General features: G+C 45.1%; 1 protein-coding gene across 1 annotated transcript in view; it reads right to left on the bottom strand.

Moving 5' to 3' along the window:
* Positions 1-15,986, bottom strand: part of CFDP1 (craniofacial development protein 1) — a 129,292-nt gene that overhangs the window by 1,765 nt on the left and 111,541 nt on the right. The window contains 1 exon segment of the mRNA NM_001287118.1: positions 8,948-9,106. Within this exon segment, the coding sequence (NP_001274047.1) occupies positions 8,948-9,106 (159 nt within the window).

The raw sequence follows: 15,986 nt of genomic DNA, 5'->3' as shown, positions 1-15,986 counted from the left end.
ACCCTGCTGCAGCCCATTCCCATGCCTTCCTGCAGAGGCCCAGGTGGCTCTGAGTTCAAACCCTGACTGTCACTTGCTAGCTGTGTGACTCTGGTAAACCACCTAATTTTGTCAATCTTGTTTCCTAATCTAACAAGAAAGAAAAATGAATTCTGGGCTGCTTTGTGGACTGAAAGAGTGTTCATAAAATGCTTTAGCAGAGCAGGTGCTCAAGAAAATGGCAGCTAATGCCACCAACGTTTTGGGAAGCCAGCTTCTGCCAGGGTCCCGAAGGACAACAGATCCAAAAGGGGAGCAGTCAGGTCTCTTGATGGGTATTATCAGCAACTAGGTCAGGGATCAGGAACTAAGCTATTGACTCTACACCACCAACCAGAGGCCAGAATGGTTGGAAATAACAGTAGGGCTTGCTCCTCGCTTTGACATAACCCCTCCAGATCAGGCCATCAGATTTAGTGAGTGAAACACAGGATGCCTGGCTATGTGTGTTATGGTCAGATACGGCTGTATTTGGATTTCAGATTCCTTGGCAGACAGGAAAGCCACAGACACTGTGGACCCCCTTTTGATAAAGAAGAAGACAAGGTGGACTATCGTGGGTTAAGTGGACACGTGACAGGACAAGCTGGCCTTCCACCGATCACCAAGGGGCCCTCAATTCTCCAGAGGGGATGCTAACCAAAATTAACCAAAGGACTCTGCCATGGCTCAACCATCATCCCCCCCCCCCCCCCCCAGCTTAGCTGAGCAGCCCTGGGTGAAGACGGAGATGGGAATCAGTATTTTGACAGCCCTAACTATCCCCTGATGTTCAGCAGGAAAAAAAAAAGGGTGCACACCCTGGCTACAGGGGAATTTAGGGCATATCTCCAGAGAGCCGTTACCCAGTGCTATCTGTCAGAGAAGGAAGAGGAAGTGTGTGGGCTTGAGCATTTGTGGTCTTCTCAATTTTCCTTTAAAGAGGAAGTGATACTTAAATTAGGATGCTCACTGAGCATGACTGATGGCCTTGCAGGTTCCTTGAAGCTGTGCTGGGTCCAGCTGACTTTGAGACTCTCAAGAGTAAAGGCAGGCTGGGTGCTTCACAGGCAGGTGCAGGCAGAGCTCAGGTTTAGGGAAGGGTTCAGGCAGCCAAGAGGGGCACAGGTGCAGAATGCAACTGAATTCTCAAGGGCAACCCAGACAAAGGCCATCAAGGCAGGCCTGGCGACTTCATTTCCCCACTTACAGCCATCTGCAGCTGCTAACAGGATCCAGCCAAGAGCTGGCCAGGAACAAAACTTCTATTGGATATGGACCACTCCTCTCCCCGAGAGATAGGAAAGGTGCTGAGGATGAGAGCGGGTTTGATATTTACTATTTGACTTTGGGCAAGATATTTAATTTCTCTGCCTTATTTTTCTTCACTGTAAAACAGGAATAAAGATTGTAACGCCCCTCTGACAATGCAGGGAGCCTTTGAGAAGTGCTTTGTAAACAATAAAACAAAGAACAACTGAGCATTGAGGGGTGACTGTACCACTACAAAGCCTCAAAACCTGGGACAGCTGGAACAGGGGCCAAGAGACCAAATGTTCCAGAAGAGCAAGGGTTTCTGGGGAACGCTGCCTCCTCCATGGGGTCCCAGGTAGATGGCCTATTTAAACTGAACTTCAGGAAGTTTTCAGGCATAGTAAGCTGGTTAGAATCCCAGAACACAGCCACCAGCAGACAAGTGAAATAGTGTTTTTCTGGTCTGCGCCCAGCACTCCTGGGGACCCAGCCTGATTGGGCCCAGTCCACTGGGAAGCCGAGGCGGGGGGTGTAGGTAGGGTGAGAGCATCATACCTTCTTGCTACTACTGCTCTAGGTGGCCCATTTAAGAGGAAGCTGCTCTTTACTTTCATTAATAAAACATGCTAATAGCATCAAAACCTAAGGGATTTTATTTTATAGCTTTTCCTTTCAGAACCAGGTTAGATAAAACAGGCTCTGGTATCTTTTTGATCTTTCAACCCAAATTACTTTTCTGATACCAAGTGTTTGAGATCCAGGCCTCCTCCCCACTGGTTAGGGAAAGGAGGAGCAAGCACATGGAGGTGCAGGGACATGTGAGGCAGGTACCCAACTGAGGGCACTGCCAGCTGTGTTATGACTGTTCCGAGAGAGCCAGCATTCAGTTCCCTGAGCAAACATACAGTGCTGCACAAATGTGACAGGCAGCATGGGTCAGCTTGGTTCCCAGCTCTGGGAAACAGCAGGCAGTGGAGGATGTCTGAAGATAAAGCCCTGTGATGGGTGCAATAGGACAGGCAGTGTTTTGCCTGAGAGAAGCAACCTGTCCAGTGTTGCACAAGCCTGCATCCCCCTCATCCCCGTGGAATAGTATGTGACTTATAAACCTCTTAAGGCCCAGAGTAAAAGAATGGTGATTTTAGTGAAGCTTCTTCACTGCTGTCTTCCCATCTCACCAGGCTGTGCTGGTTCTGAGTGACTCCTGGGTGGTCATGGAGGCAGAATGACTTTCCCTGGGCTCCTTCATGCCTCTCCATATCATCAACACACCTGGTTTCCAATTGTTGTGCTCCTTGACCTTCAATTTGATGCCAGCGGCAGCCAAGCCGTCCCCTTGGTCTCTCTACCTCAGCTGGCCCCACACACTGCCAGGGTGCCTGGATGATCAGCTACAGGGCTAGAGCAAGCAATGCTAGAGGCTGCTCCAGAAATGCTGAGCCAGCCCAGGAGTCCAGGTCTCAGAGGAAGAGCAGCCACTCTGCTGTGGAGATGATGGACCATCTTGGGTACTGGGATTTTAAGCAACTCTGCTGCCTGGAAATGATGCCTGGACAGAGACATTCTGATATATCATGCCCTTCTTTTCTGGGGGGCTAATTCTAATCCTACTAGGTCCTAAAACAAAGCCATGATTGTCTAGTGGCTACTGGGACAGGCATGTAGACAGTGAGATGGCTCAGCACCTGCTTTGGGCTGGGTCCTCTTTTGGGGGTGAACCTGGCCCTGCCATTGGAGGTCCACTGTATATCAACCAGAACACGACACGCTCCAACAAAGTGACAGGGCTGACAGTTCCTGGGGTGTGGCTAGAGTGGCATCTGAGTCGAACTCCAAGTGACAAAAGCCATCCTGAAGGAGCACTGGGAGAAACCCTACAGAGGCTGTCATGAGAAGGGGAAAAGGGGACATGAGGTAGGCAAGAGCCAGCTCAGGAAGAGCCTAGAATGCCAGGATAAGGAACTGAACATTGACTATTAGTACCACTGGGGGGCTTCCAGTAGGGAACAGAGGAAAAGTTGTATTTTAAAAATCCTTTTAGTTACTATGGGGGAGACTGCAGGGAAGGGACAAAGGGAAGGAGGGAGCACAACAGATCTGTGGCTTGTGCCAGAGCAGTGGCTATGGGGCTGGACTCAAGTACTTTATGAATGAACTGTCTCCTGGACTTTCAAAATGTGAATTCAAAGAGGAAATCAAGAATGACTCCTAGGTTTTTCTTTTAAAAGTTGGATGGTGATGGTCTCATTTTCTGACTGAGGAAGGAATCTTTTTGGAAAGGAGGCAAGTGTTTGGTTTTGGATGTTAGGTTTGATGTGTGTCTTGGACATGCAAATGGAGAGGTCAACCCAACAGCTGTTATTCAAGGAGTCTGGAGTTCAGTCCAACAGTGGGTCGGGCAAGGAGAAATTTTCTGGGAGTCATCATAGTGGGGAACCTCAGCCACATAACTAGTGAGCTCTCCTGGAGTGTGGGGTTTGCAGGGAATGTGAGGACGGATGGCTACCCGGAGCTCAGCCCTGAGAAGGAAGAGACATGAGCCAGGGAGATTGGAGGAGATGCCTCCAAACTATAGCTGCCACCTCTGTAGAAAGTATTCTGGAAGGGCTGGCAGGAAGACACCAGGAGGGAATTTAAAAGAGTAAGGCACCTAGCTTTCCATTTGCAGCAATGCCCCTTACAGTGAGGTCAATAATGGCAGATGGGAGAAAGAAGAGTGGGCAGAGGACTCATTATATTTATTAGCGCACCAGACATCTCCCCTACTTATTTCTCATGATAAACTTGAGAAGTATAGTACACTGAAGAGTTTCTACCTTATAGATGAAGATATGGACTAGAGCACATGGCAGGTTGGTAGTAGAACCAGGACAAATAGAGTTTCAATTTATTTTTTTTTTTAAGATTTATTTATGAGAGAGCGAGCACCTACATATGCCCATGAGTGAGTGGGGGTGTGGAGAGGCAGAGAAAGAGGGAGAGAATCTCTAGCAGACTCCCCACTGAGCAAAGAGCCCAACAAGAGGTTCAATCTCATGACCCTGAGATCATGATCTGAGCTGAAACCAAGAGTCAGACATCCAACCGAATGCACCACCCAGGCGCCCCAGTTTCAATTCAGTTTTGTGTAAAATGTAACATACACAGATTAAAGTGTATAAAACAGGCAAGACAAATGACCTGTCATAAAGCAAGTGCTCATGTGGCCATTGCCAAATCAAGAAGCGGAATGATGGCTGCTCAAAGGAGGCCCCTGCATAACTCTTAGGCCAATGCCGGTCCAGCCAGGTGTGAGCTTGCCTTTTAAGTTTCTGTGCCCTTGACATTATGGTCTAGTTGTGCCTAATTTTGAACTTGATATAAATAGACTTATACTGTGAATTCTTTCATGACTTGCTTCTTTCACAAAATGACTCAATAGACACACTGCTTTTGCCTGTTTTTGACCTTTTATATAAATGGGATCATACTGCAATGAACTTTGTTACTCTATTATTGGAATTTAGCCATGTTCATTCTGGTTGCTAAAGAGTAACCCAATCTGTAAACTGTTAAAAAGAAAACCTGAGGCCCAAAATGGTGTCATTTAGGTTAAAGCCCCAGGTTATTAAACCCAGACTTAATAACTAACTTCACTGCGGTTTCAACCCTCTAGGAATGTAACCTTTAACAGGTCAGTGAGGAATCTTCTGGTCAGCACCAATATGTCACATGGGCCTTCTTCATCCTCCAAAGAAAGATGATGCAATCCACCTACTGAAACCCTTTGTACACAAATGGAGGTGACCTCACCTGAAATAATCCTTTTTTCTATATATGACTTCCTTGTCCTCCTTTTGAAAACCATTCCCTTTCTGTAGCCCTCTAGAGCTTCCTTTTTCTTGGTAGAGAGGATGCCTGATTCAGGAACCACTGCATAAAGCCAATTTGATCTTCACACTTTGCCTACTGCATTACTGATGGATACTTGAGTTGTTTTCAGTTTGGGCATATTATGAAAAGCACTATCATTGAAATCCTCACATCTGTCTTTGGGGAACACACAACTGAATTTCTGCTGGGAACACAGCTGGGGCGGGACTGCTGAATTGCAGGGAGTGACTGCTGTCCAGTTAAGGTCAGGGGGACATCTGGATGTGAACAGTCATATCTCTCAGATGCATTGAGTGTTTCCACCATTATGAGGCGACCATTTCTATTTCTGGTAACACTTTTGTCTCAAAGTCTGTTTTGTTTAATATCAGTATGACTACTACACCTTTCTTCTGGTTCGTGGCTGCATGGTTTATCCTGTCTCTTTTTTATTTTCACTTATCCCAAATCCTGCTGTTTCCATATGTCTTTTTTAATCAATATATAGTGATTTTTTGTTTTCTAATTCAATGAAGGGTCAATCGCTGGCCCTTCACTGGAGTGCTTAGTTTATTGATGTCTAATGAGAGTTCTAGTAAATTTTCTGCAAAGAATGTAGACAATGGAAGTATCAGATACAGATTTTAGAAATTATCTGGTCCTGTGCCAGTGGTTTCTAGGTACCTTGTCTCCTTATGTGCATATGCATATTTTAAGATGGCAAAATTGCCTTTTATTTTATTTTTTTTAAATTTTTTTAAATTTATTTGTGATAGTCACAGAGAGAGAGAGAGAATGAGGCAGAGACACAGGCAGAGGGAGAAGCAGACTCCATGCACCGGGAGCCCGACGTGGGATTCGATCCCGGGTCTCCAGGATCGCGCCCTGGGCCAAAGGCAGGCGCCAAACCGCTGCACCACCCAGGGATCCCAAAATTGCCTTTTAAATAACTGGACAATAATAACCATATATTGACCAATCTAGCTTCAAATTCTATCAAATCTTTACAAGGGGAAAGATGTGTTAGCATTTATTGAACTGGAGTTACTATCAAATCATAAAAAGCATGACCTAAGCTTTTAATCTCAATACAGTCTTATTTTAATCAGGACTGTGTGCATAATAGGAATATTTTTACCATCACTTATGACTTGAATTCTTATATAAGAGATCAATTTAAATTTGGTACTTATGAAAAGGCCATAGTCTTATAAAAATATATGGCAGAGGTCAATCACTACTTACAGGTAGGTAGCTCTGAAACCACTTGGTTTTGGCAAAGGTCACTTTTATTCCAGGGGTACAACTCTTGGGGTTCTCCACATACTCCTGCAGAGTATCCCCCTCCCAGGTGATGACTTTGCTGCCACTGGCATCCCTGTGAGAGAGTTTAGGGGCCTGACCTGCCTGCCCTCTACCCAAAGACCTTATAGGTTTGGTTCCTATGCTTCTTTCCTTCCATAGCGTGCCACTGGGCACACTTCTCAGGAGAAATCTTCTTGTCCTTCTGACATTTCCTGTTTTGAAATTGGCTCTCTAGTTATGTATGTGTTGGAAAGGCTCAGCCAGAAGCTGGTTGTCTTGCTCTAATCTCTGGAATTGTGATGCTATGGTCTAGTGATTCTCAACCCTGGCATGCATCAAAAGCACCTGAGGAGTGAGTTAAAGATACAGCTGTGACTCTTGATCCAGCAGCTCTGTACAGGAGTGGCCTTGTTACCCCAACTCTGAAAGCACCCCTGCAAGATGATTCTCAGGCTTAGCCAAGGTAAGAAGCAGAGCTACAGCCTGTTCCCTGTACAAGGGGTTGGGCCCCTTAATCTGCCTGCAAGAGCTAGGAAAGGCATGTGAGTGGAGGTGGGAGCAGGCACTGGAGAGGGAGGGTAAGAAGAGCCAAAGGCAGAGCAAAGAAGACATCAGATCCACACTGGAGAAACACAATCAGATTGTCTGAATCGTTGGGTGGGGCGAAGAGGTTCAGAGAAGGAGGGGAAAGCAGAGTACCTAAAGGCTGCATACTATTAGTGGTTCCCTAACCTAGTTACTGATTTTCTATCACCTGAAAAGTCCTCATTGGGCAGATAGATGTCCTTTTAATCTTGTTTTCTCTTTCAGTCTACATTTATTAACTCTGTCTTATCTTCAACAGCATCACTTCCTTTTATAAGACCTCGATTAACTTGAGCAGAAGGAACACTGTCCAACCCACATAATCAATACTCAGAGGACCAATAAAGTGTTGCACACTGGCAGGCCTTCTGCTGCCTTAGATCACTAGGCAAATGTGGAGAAGAGGAATGACCTGTGAGTAACCAGAATAGAGTCAGAGACAGGGATGTTTGGGGCAAATGTCAGAGGCCTTCTCTGCATAACACTGACTCCTGCCTGTGCTTTATCCTGGGCCTTCCTCAGAAGACACTGGCACTTTAGCCTTTATCCTGTGGCATTCTATCTTTGACAGAGTGATTTAGGAGCCTGATACTTAACCAAGCTCATAAAGTAATTTAAAACATACTGAACAGCTTGTAGGTTCATTCAAATGATCTTGAAGCCAAATTTAGAAGTATGACCCCCAAAATAACCCCCTCACCTGTCTTTATTTTAACTTAGCATATTTATAAATAACCTGAATGACTACCATTTAATTATGCTTTTATGTGACAGGCACTCTGCAAAGGGCTTTATGTACTTTATACACATGTATGTATGTTATACATATGTTACATACATTATTTTATGAGATCTTCACACTCACCTCCAGTGTGGTACCACTATCCCAATTCACAGGCAAAGGAGCTGAGCCTCAGAAATGCTGTGTGCAGCATGGAAAGCCCTTTCTGGTGAGAGGCAGGGGCGGGGAGGACCCAGAGTTATCTGATAAGCCCCCAAGACACTTCTATTCACCATTAGGGGCAGAGAGTGATGATCTTGAGCCATGGACCCTGATCTACAGCAACTTTGCTTCTTAGCTCCTTCTGAGGTTCCTAAGTACTCACCAAACACTGTCTTTCTGGGCATTCCTGAATACGGGCCTATTGACGTCCTCTTTGTATTCCAAATTGAAGAGGAAGGGTGCAAGTGATAGTCTGGGTGCTGAGGGCTGGCATGTCATACAGGTTGAAGCCTCAGATTGGGTCATAGTGACACAGACAAAAATCCACAAGATGACAATATCTAGGCACTCTTGGCTCTGTTCTTGAAGCCACTGGGCTGGCTTCACAGAAGGCAAAATCATTCAGATCAGACTAAGACTGACAGAGCCAGATCTGACCATGTGATGAAGCAAGGTGACTTATACTTCACAGAAGCTATCATTCGGAAAGCTCAGCCTGGCAGACATGACTGGCCCTGAGAGCAGGGCTGCTCACATATCACCCACCTAACCCTGTGACCTCCAGTGTTCTCACCGAGAGGACCTGCTCCCCAGAACAGAGCTTTACCGACAAACCAAAGTACTCACACATTTTTTGTTTCACCATGAAAAGTACCTGCTTATTTAAACTGGGTGGCCGTGGCCTAGGTGGCTCAGTTGGTTAAGCATCTGCCTTTGGCTCAGGTCATGATCCCAGAGTCCTGGGATGGAGTCTCCTATCAGGCTTCCTGCTCAGTGGGGGAGCCTGCTTCTCCCTCTCCCTCTCCCTCTGCCTGCTGCTTAACCCTGCTGTGTTCTCTGGCTCTCTCTTTCTCTCTCTCTCTCTGTCAAATAAACGAATAAAATCTTAAAAAAAAAAAAAAAAAAGGAAAAAAACCCTGGGTGGCCTGTCTACAATAAACTATTTCAGAGTTTAGGATTTTCAGAGGAATAGAATCTACTATTTCTTACCCTTCCTTCCCTCGATTGTGGATGGCTAGTTCTTCACTAATGCCCTCCTCCTCCTTGAAGCTCTCCCAGTCCAATTTGGATTTCTCTAGGGTGCTCATCTTCTGCTTCTTGGCTCCAATTTTCCCCAAAAGGCTGCTCATGCCACTTGATCTTTTTAACCTAGAGAAAGTGGAAAAAAATGAAACATGAAGCATATAAGAACTGTCAGCTTTCGATTCACATTTTTTTCTGATTAGCACAGGGCTCCCGAGATTCGAGCTATTTATCTTAATGGAATCCATTTTTATATCTAGGGTACTTCCTGCCTGCTGTGGAGAACACTTAAGTAGACTAGAATTCAAACGCACTTTTTCTATTTAACATCTCTGACTGCTCTAAGGACCAAGGAATAGGAAATCCTGAGGCCCTCTGTATGCTCTTATGACAGGTCTCTGCTTGCAGGGAGGGAGAAGCGCAGCATGATTCAGACAGGGCTTTGGAATCACATGCCTATGTTCATATTCCAGCTCTGTGTGACTTTAGGCTACTTAAACACATCTGCCTTGGTTTTTGATCATCTACCAAGTGAATAGTTACTCATAGGGCTGTGGTGTATCTTCTATATAAAGTGCTTTACGATACCACCTGGCACAGAGTAAAGGTGTAATAAATGTCAGCCATACTGAGTCAGTCATCTTTTGTGCCCTAAAACCCCAGGGAATGATTTTTCTTTTTTTGAAAAAAATTTTTTTTACATTTTATTCATTTATTTAGATTTTTATTTATTTACTCATGAGAGACAGACAGAGAGAGAGAGAGAGAGAGAGAGAGAGGCAGAGACATAGGCAGAGGGAGAAGCAGGCTCCACGCAGGGAGCCCGACATGGGACTCGATCCTGGGTCTCCAGGATCACCCCCTGGTTGGAAGGCAGCACTAAACCACTAAGCCACCCGGGGCCGCCCCAGGAAATGCTTTTAAGAAAAAGAAAAACAGATCCCAACACTGATGAGCAAGAAGTCACAGTATCTTAGAAGGACTCTAAGATCAGTTTCCTTTTGACTCCTGTTGAGTCAGGACCCTGGATTTTCCCAGGAGGTGGAGAACATTCCTCACCCTGAAAGGAGGGAATATACAGCCTGTGTTCTCCCTGCTGGTGATTCGATCATGGACTGTGGGAGAAACCCCACATGCCAAGTTCAAGTCTTGGCAGGTCACATGTTTCCAGTCATTGTTAAATGCAAGAGAAAAAAATAAGGAAAATAGAACATAGCTAGTTAGTAAGAAGGTGGTATTAGGGGAAAGGAACATGGTCATTGGTCTCTTTATGAAACTAAAATATATCATATACCATGCAGGAAACTGGGAGTGACTTTGTTTTGCTAGGAGATATAAGAGAGTCAAATGTGTATATCTTCTTTGAGCTAACATCACAAGACCTACTGACAACATCAACAGTCATACCTTTCACTTGCCTACAATGCTAATTCTCCAGGCGCTTTACTATTTTCTCTTCTTACTCTCACAATGGCCTGAAGGAGGATCACTGAGTTTCCAAACAGGGGGAGGAGCCTTCAAGAGGATCTAGTGTCACACTAACCCTTCTGGAACCCACCTCCCTGAAGCACATGGACTGCGAAGGATGCGAAGGATGCCCTGTTCCTGCCCCGGAGTGGGTAGACAGGCCAGTGTCTACACTGAACACAAGACTCTTGGGGCTAAACCATGACCCTCCATACCCCTGTCCTATTCATGTTGGTCTAGAGGATGTTAGCTTTCCTGTTGCGGTCATTTCCCACCACACACTATTAGCTTTACACTGACTCAGAATAGGCTGGGCAAGCATCATCATCCTCATTTTGAGTTTGACAAATAAACAGAGTTCAGAGAGGTTAAATGACACAACAAAGGTCAAGCCAATAGAAAATGCAGAGCCAGGACAAAGAAAGGTCTTTCTGATTCTCAGTGCAGAGCCTTCCCTGTGCTGTCTCATGTCTGAGTATTTGAGATATTTTCTCACAGTTATTTTCCTTCCCAGTTTGCTTTAGAATTTTCCAAACAGCTCTTTATGAACTTTCAATTCACATCTTCTAAAAATTCTTTTCTAGATAACTCACTCCCTATGACAGTCTCATCAAAACACAAGCACGCACACACACATGCATGTACACACGGGCAGGCGTGTGCACTCAGGCTATATTTACCAGGAGCAGAGCATGAGTGAGGACATAGAAACTTAGAATGTGCCCCCAGCTCTCACCATTATATGCTCTCACCTGGAGAGCTGCAGTTTCTTCACTGGCTTCCCTGACTTCTGCTTTGTCTCACCCTCACTCACGGGCTCCACCCTGGCATCTATTTCACACACTGTCATTAGGGTGAAATTTTCTAGAATATACAACTTATCATGTCTTTCTGTTTACATGTCTCTTCCCTAAGCCCCCACTCCCTTTTTAAAAGAATTTATTTATTTATTTATTTATTTATTTGTTTGACAAAGCATGAGAGCACAAGGAAGGCAAAGAGCAGATGGAGAGGGAGAAGCAGGTTCCCCACTGAGCAGGGAGCCTGATTCAGGGCTTGATCCCAGGACCCTGGGATCACAACCTGAGCCAAAGGTAGACACTTAACCACCTGAACCACCCAGATGCCCCTCTTCCCTGACCCTTTATTGCTCTTACAATGAAGACTATCTTCCTTACCTTGCAAAATTCTTGCTTATCTTCCCTCAGCATATTTACCCTTGCAATCTAAGCTCCAACCATAGAGCTATAGTTCATCTCCCATTCATCTAGTCTTGTCTTAGCTTAGAGGCCATTTCCTTCTTGGACGCTGCCCCAATCTCTGGATGAGATGCCTTCTGCTGGTGTTTTTAGTGCACCCAGTCCTTCTCCCAGTACAGCACCAATCCCTCTCATAGCAGATGCTTGAGGACTCTGATTCTAGCTGCTGCCATAGTGGTCAATCCTGAGCAAGCTCAGTCACTGCTGACAACATCCATCAAGAGCACGCACCCCCAGGCTTTCTTTTCCTGCCTGCAGGGCCTGCTCTGACCCTGCCTACAAGTCAGAAGCACTACCTGGCCTGCCTGGCCGTGTGATGGAGTTCATGCCTTTGGGGCCAGGCTCATGGAAAGTTCTGATGGCAAGGAGGCCTTGCAGTCCTGGAAACATACTCTCATACTGGCTTTTCCTCCCTCCCCCTCTCATTCGCTCTACCTCCTCACTCCTACTTCCCAAGGATGGCTTCCCAATGAATGACCTATACTAACAGACTTATCTGAGGTTCTACTTTGAGGGGAATCTTTTTTTTTTTTTTTTTTGAGGGGAATCTAATGAAGATGCTTAGGAGCGACACTACTTTTCTCTGAGGGTACATGGTAGGCACTCAAAAATGTAACCTGAATCACAGAAACAATTAGGAGAGAATCAGATCTCTGTAGCTCAAATAAAGGGTGCTCACAACACTTTTAAATTGAGGGATTCTAAGGACTATAATTTTCATTTGCATTCATTCACTAATCAGCTCTTAATCATCTAGAATTTCTGCTTTTACCTGGGCAACACCACAGGCTCTGTACACCATCTCCCATTCTCAGCCTATATAGCTCTGACACTATTCCCAAATTATATAATCTTTCTGACAATTCACTTTGAGAGGTCTGAGAAAATAATCTTTTGCTGCATAGCAGTGAAGAGAGTTCCAGAAAAGTAAAAAGCCATAATCCCTCTTTGCCTTGTTTATTGCTAAACATCAGCAAAATGTCACCAGTACTAATATGCTTTAAGAGAAAGCTTCCAGGTCTGCTTTCATTGGGTCACGAACATGGTTTATGATTTCCTAATCTGAAAGTCTTGAAAGCAAAATTACCTGTCTTGTATTTGAGGCTAAATCAAAGTGAATGACACATTTACAGTAGCAGCCAAAACACGCAGAAGCTCATCATGACAGCCCTTTCTTCCTGGAACCTGGCATGTGGGGTTCCTGCAGGCTTTTGAGCGCTCACACTCATCACCCCCTTCACATGGGGCTTCCATGGTACAATTCTGGCATCACTCCATCACAGTTTTCAGGCAGGCACATTTACTGTGAACTTGGCCCTATCTCTGTTGTTAAGGTCCATCAATCAGACATTCAGGAAAGCGAAAGCAGGCAAGAAAGCCTCAGCTTCTGGGCAAGGGCTGCTGGCTCTTTGCTGGGAAAGAGCACTGCCGAGAGCACCGCGCTGGTACCAAGAACTGCAGCTAGCAAGGAGGGAGTAAATCAGCAGTGGCCTCCCACAGGCCTTTGGCAGCTGTGGAAAGGGGGAGGTTAGAACTCTCTTGGGGATTGCCCTGCTGTCAGCAGGAACTGGTGCAATTTCAGGCACCAGATCAACAGAACCTCTGATTTCTCTATTTCTGGGCTCCAAAGCCATCAAGGGGAGGTACTGGGCAAGGTACTATCAGAGAGTTGGCTTTGACAGACCACCTCTTTCCTCAGCCACGGATTTTCTGGTATTGGTTCTAAAGTATGGTGAGCTGTGTCACAGAAGACCACAGTATTTCGTTCAAAAGACTCTTCATTCGCCTACTGCAAGGCAAAGTCCAAAGAAATGCACCCTTTACTTGCCCCTTGGCAGATTACATCCACATTATACTCAGACATGTCTAGCACATTGCTGCCAAGATGTTTCCAATGTAACAATGGCATTTCAACCACCTCTTCCTGAATGTCACAGTCCTCTACAGGCCTAACTACCGTAAGCCTGATGTAAAGACAAACCTGTCCAACTAGCATGGGCTCTGCTTGCCTCTGCGCTAAGCAGCAGGCTTTCACACCATAAGAGAGCATGGCTGAGGGCAGTGGGCAGTGATGGTGAAAGAGGCTCCTACCATGCCTTTTCTTTTTCTTTCTTTTTAAAATATTTTATTTATTTTTGAGAGAGAGAGAAAGAAAGAGAAAGATCAGGGGGAAGGACAGAGGGAAGAAGCAGACTCCTCGCTGAGCAAGGAGCCTAATGCAGCACTCGATCACAGGACCCTGGGATTATTAACTAAGCCAAGGCAGGCACTTCACCAACTTCACCACCCAGGTGCCCCCAAAGCCTTTCTTTCTCATACATTCTGTCTAGTTATCCCTCAATAAGGAATTATCTTTAATTCCCTTCCCACAGCACCCAGCCCAATGTCTTGTGCTAACATTGACACCAATGAAGACACCAACGAAGACCTCATAAACAAAGATTCAGAACTCAGAAAAGTAAAAGGGACAAAAAGGGCAAAATGAAAGTTAGCTTCTTCCTTTCTGAATTCCAAGTTTATGATGATAATCTGCTAAAACTTCTGCTTCTCTTTAGCTCCAGAAATAGAAGTTTAACAAAATTCACTGCACCTAAGTGATAAACTCTATCCTGTAGAATCTGTCAGAAAGATATGATAGTAACTTGGTTTTTTTGCTCCAGCTCCATAAGCATGGACTCAGATTTGCCCAACCGATTTGTTTTGTAGCCACCATCATGATGCTCTGGATTCTGCTGTGTATTTACCATAGGGGCTGGAAGGGAGCTGGGAAAAATAACTTAAATGGAAACAGAGAGGATGCCAGGACACTACAACTGGTTGTAGTGTAAAGGAAAAGTGGGCACATCTTTCTCCACGATCTTTAAAATTGGCCTCACGCACCCAGCTGGCCCACAGAATAGAATTTTAGGTTTGGGAGTGAATTTTGAGTCGGTCATTCATTGTACTCCTCCAACAGATTACTGAGAAATTACTGTATACTAGATATTGTGCTTGGAACTAGGGACACACGAATATGTAAGGCATGATCTCTGGCTTCAAGGAAACAATGTAATAGAGATCATCACACAGGCAAATTATAACAGCATACTGAGAGGGCACAAAAGAGGGACCATCTGAGAGGATGTTTAATTCAACCTCCTTATTTTAGAGATGAATTAACTAAAATCCAAGAAGGTTAGGAACTGGCCCAAGTTCCCAGGGGGAGACGTGGTACTAGCACTCAGTGCTTTTACCTCCAGTCTGTCTTTTCCACATGGTTGCTGCTGGAGCTGGGAATAGGTAGCTTTTGGGGATCCCTTCCATACTGAAACTTTTATCATTGCTGATTTGGTGATGATGTTGTATGTAGGGGGTATTCTTATTTTCCCTGTTGTCCTGGAGCTCACTGTACACAGGGCCCCTGTCTTACTCATTCTTGACTGACAGTGTAGCACAAAGCCTCACCATAGTGCGTGACCACTACATATTTAATGAACTAAATCACAGTGGTTTGACAATGGGCTTATCCAAATGGAAGAGTCAACACTGCACTTGAACCAACAGGCCAGAAAAGGCAGCTGTAAAAATAGACCAGCAAGGATAGGGTCAGCACATGTACAAGGAAGTACTACTGACCTTTACTTAGAACTTCAACACACAGAGCCTGGCTCCATTATGCCTTCTGTTTTGTAACTTGCATAACCACTAAAATGCAAATTATTTGGAACAAAGATTCTTTGGCACAGCTACTCAGTTTCCTTAGTATTTGTCATCTGTTTACAAGGCAGGAGTGGATTTTTTTGTAGCTCACACATGGACTACTTTCCAGAGCCATACAAGGATCTGGAACTGGCATGGTACTACTCCCTGAGAAATGGAAGAAAGTTTACGATGGTAAGTCTTCAGTGAGAGCTGTCTGCTTGGAACCACTGTTCTCTTTTAAACCTTCTTTGGATTTAGCTGAAATCTGTAAGAATGAAAAGTAAAGCCCCAATCCCTGGGCCAGTTTTACTCCTCACCTGTGCAAATCTCTAAGTAATCTCCCCAAAGCCCAAGATGAGACAACTCAGGGAAATGGCCTGGAAGCCAGCGTTACATTAGGGAGAGTTTAAATCCCATTCACTTCCCAACATTGTGCTGGCAGTATGCTATGGGACACTGGGCTCAGGAAAGTGGAAAATCAGAAGTCAGGGAAGAAATTCCAAATGATCTTAAACATTTTGTGGCTTGACAAACTGTCAGTACTCTTGAATCTGTTATTAACATTGATACAGTGCCAGCATCCCTCCCCAAATGGCATC

This window comes from Canis lupus, chromosome 5, assembly GCF_011100685.1.
Source record: "Canis lupus familiaris isolate Mischka breed German Shepherd chromosome 5, alternate assembly UU_Cfam_GSD_1.0, whole genome shotgun sequence".
NCBI classification, from domain to species: domain Eukaryota; kingdom Metazoa; phylum Chordata; class Mammalia; order Carnivora; family Canidae; genus Canis; species Canis lupus.
This window is presented reverse-complemented; position numbering and strand designations above follow the sequence as displayed.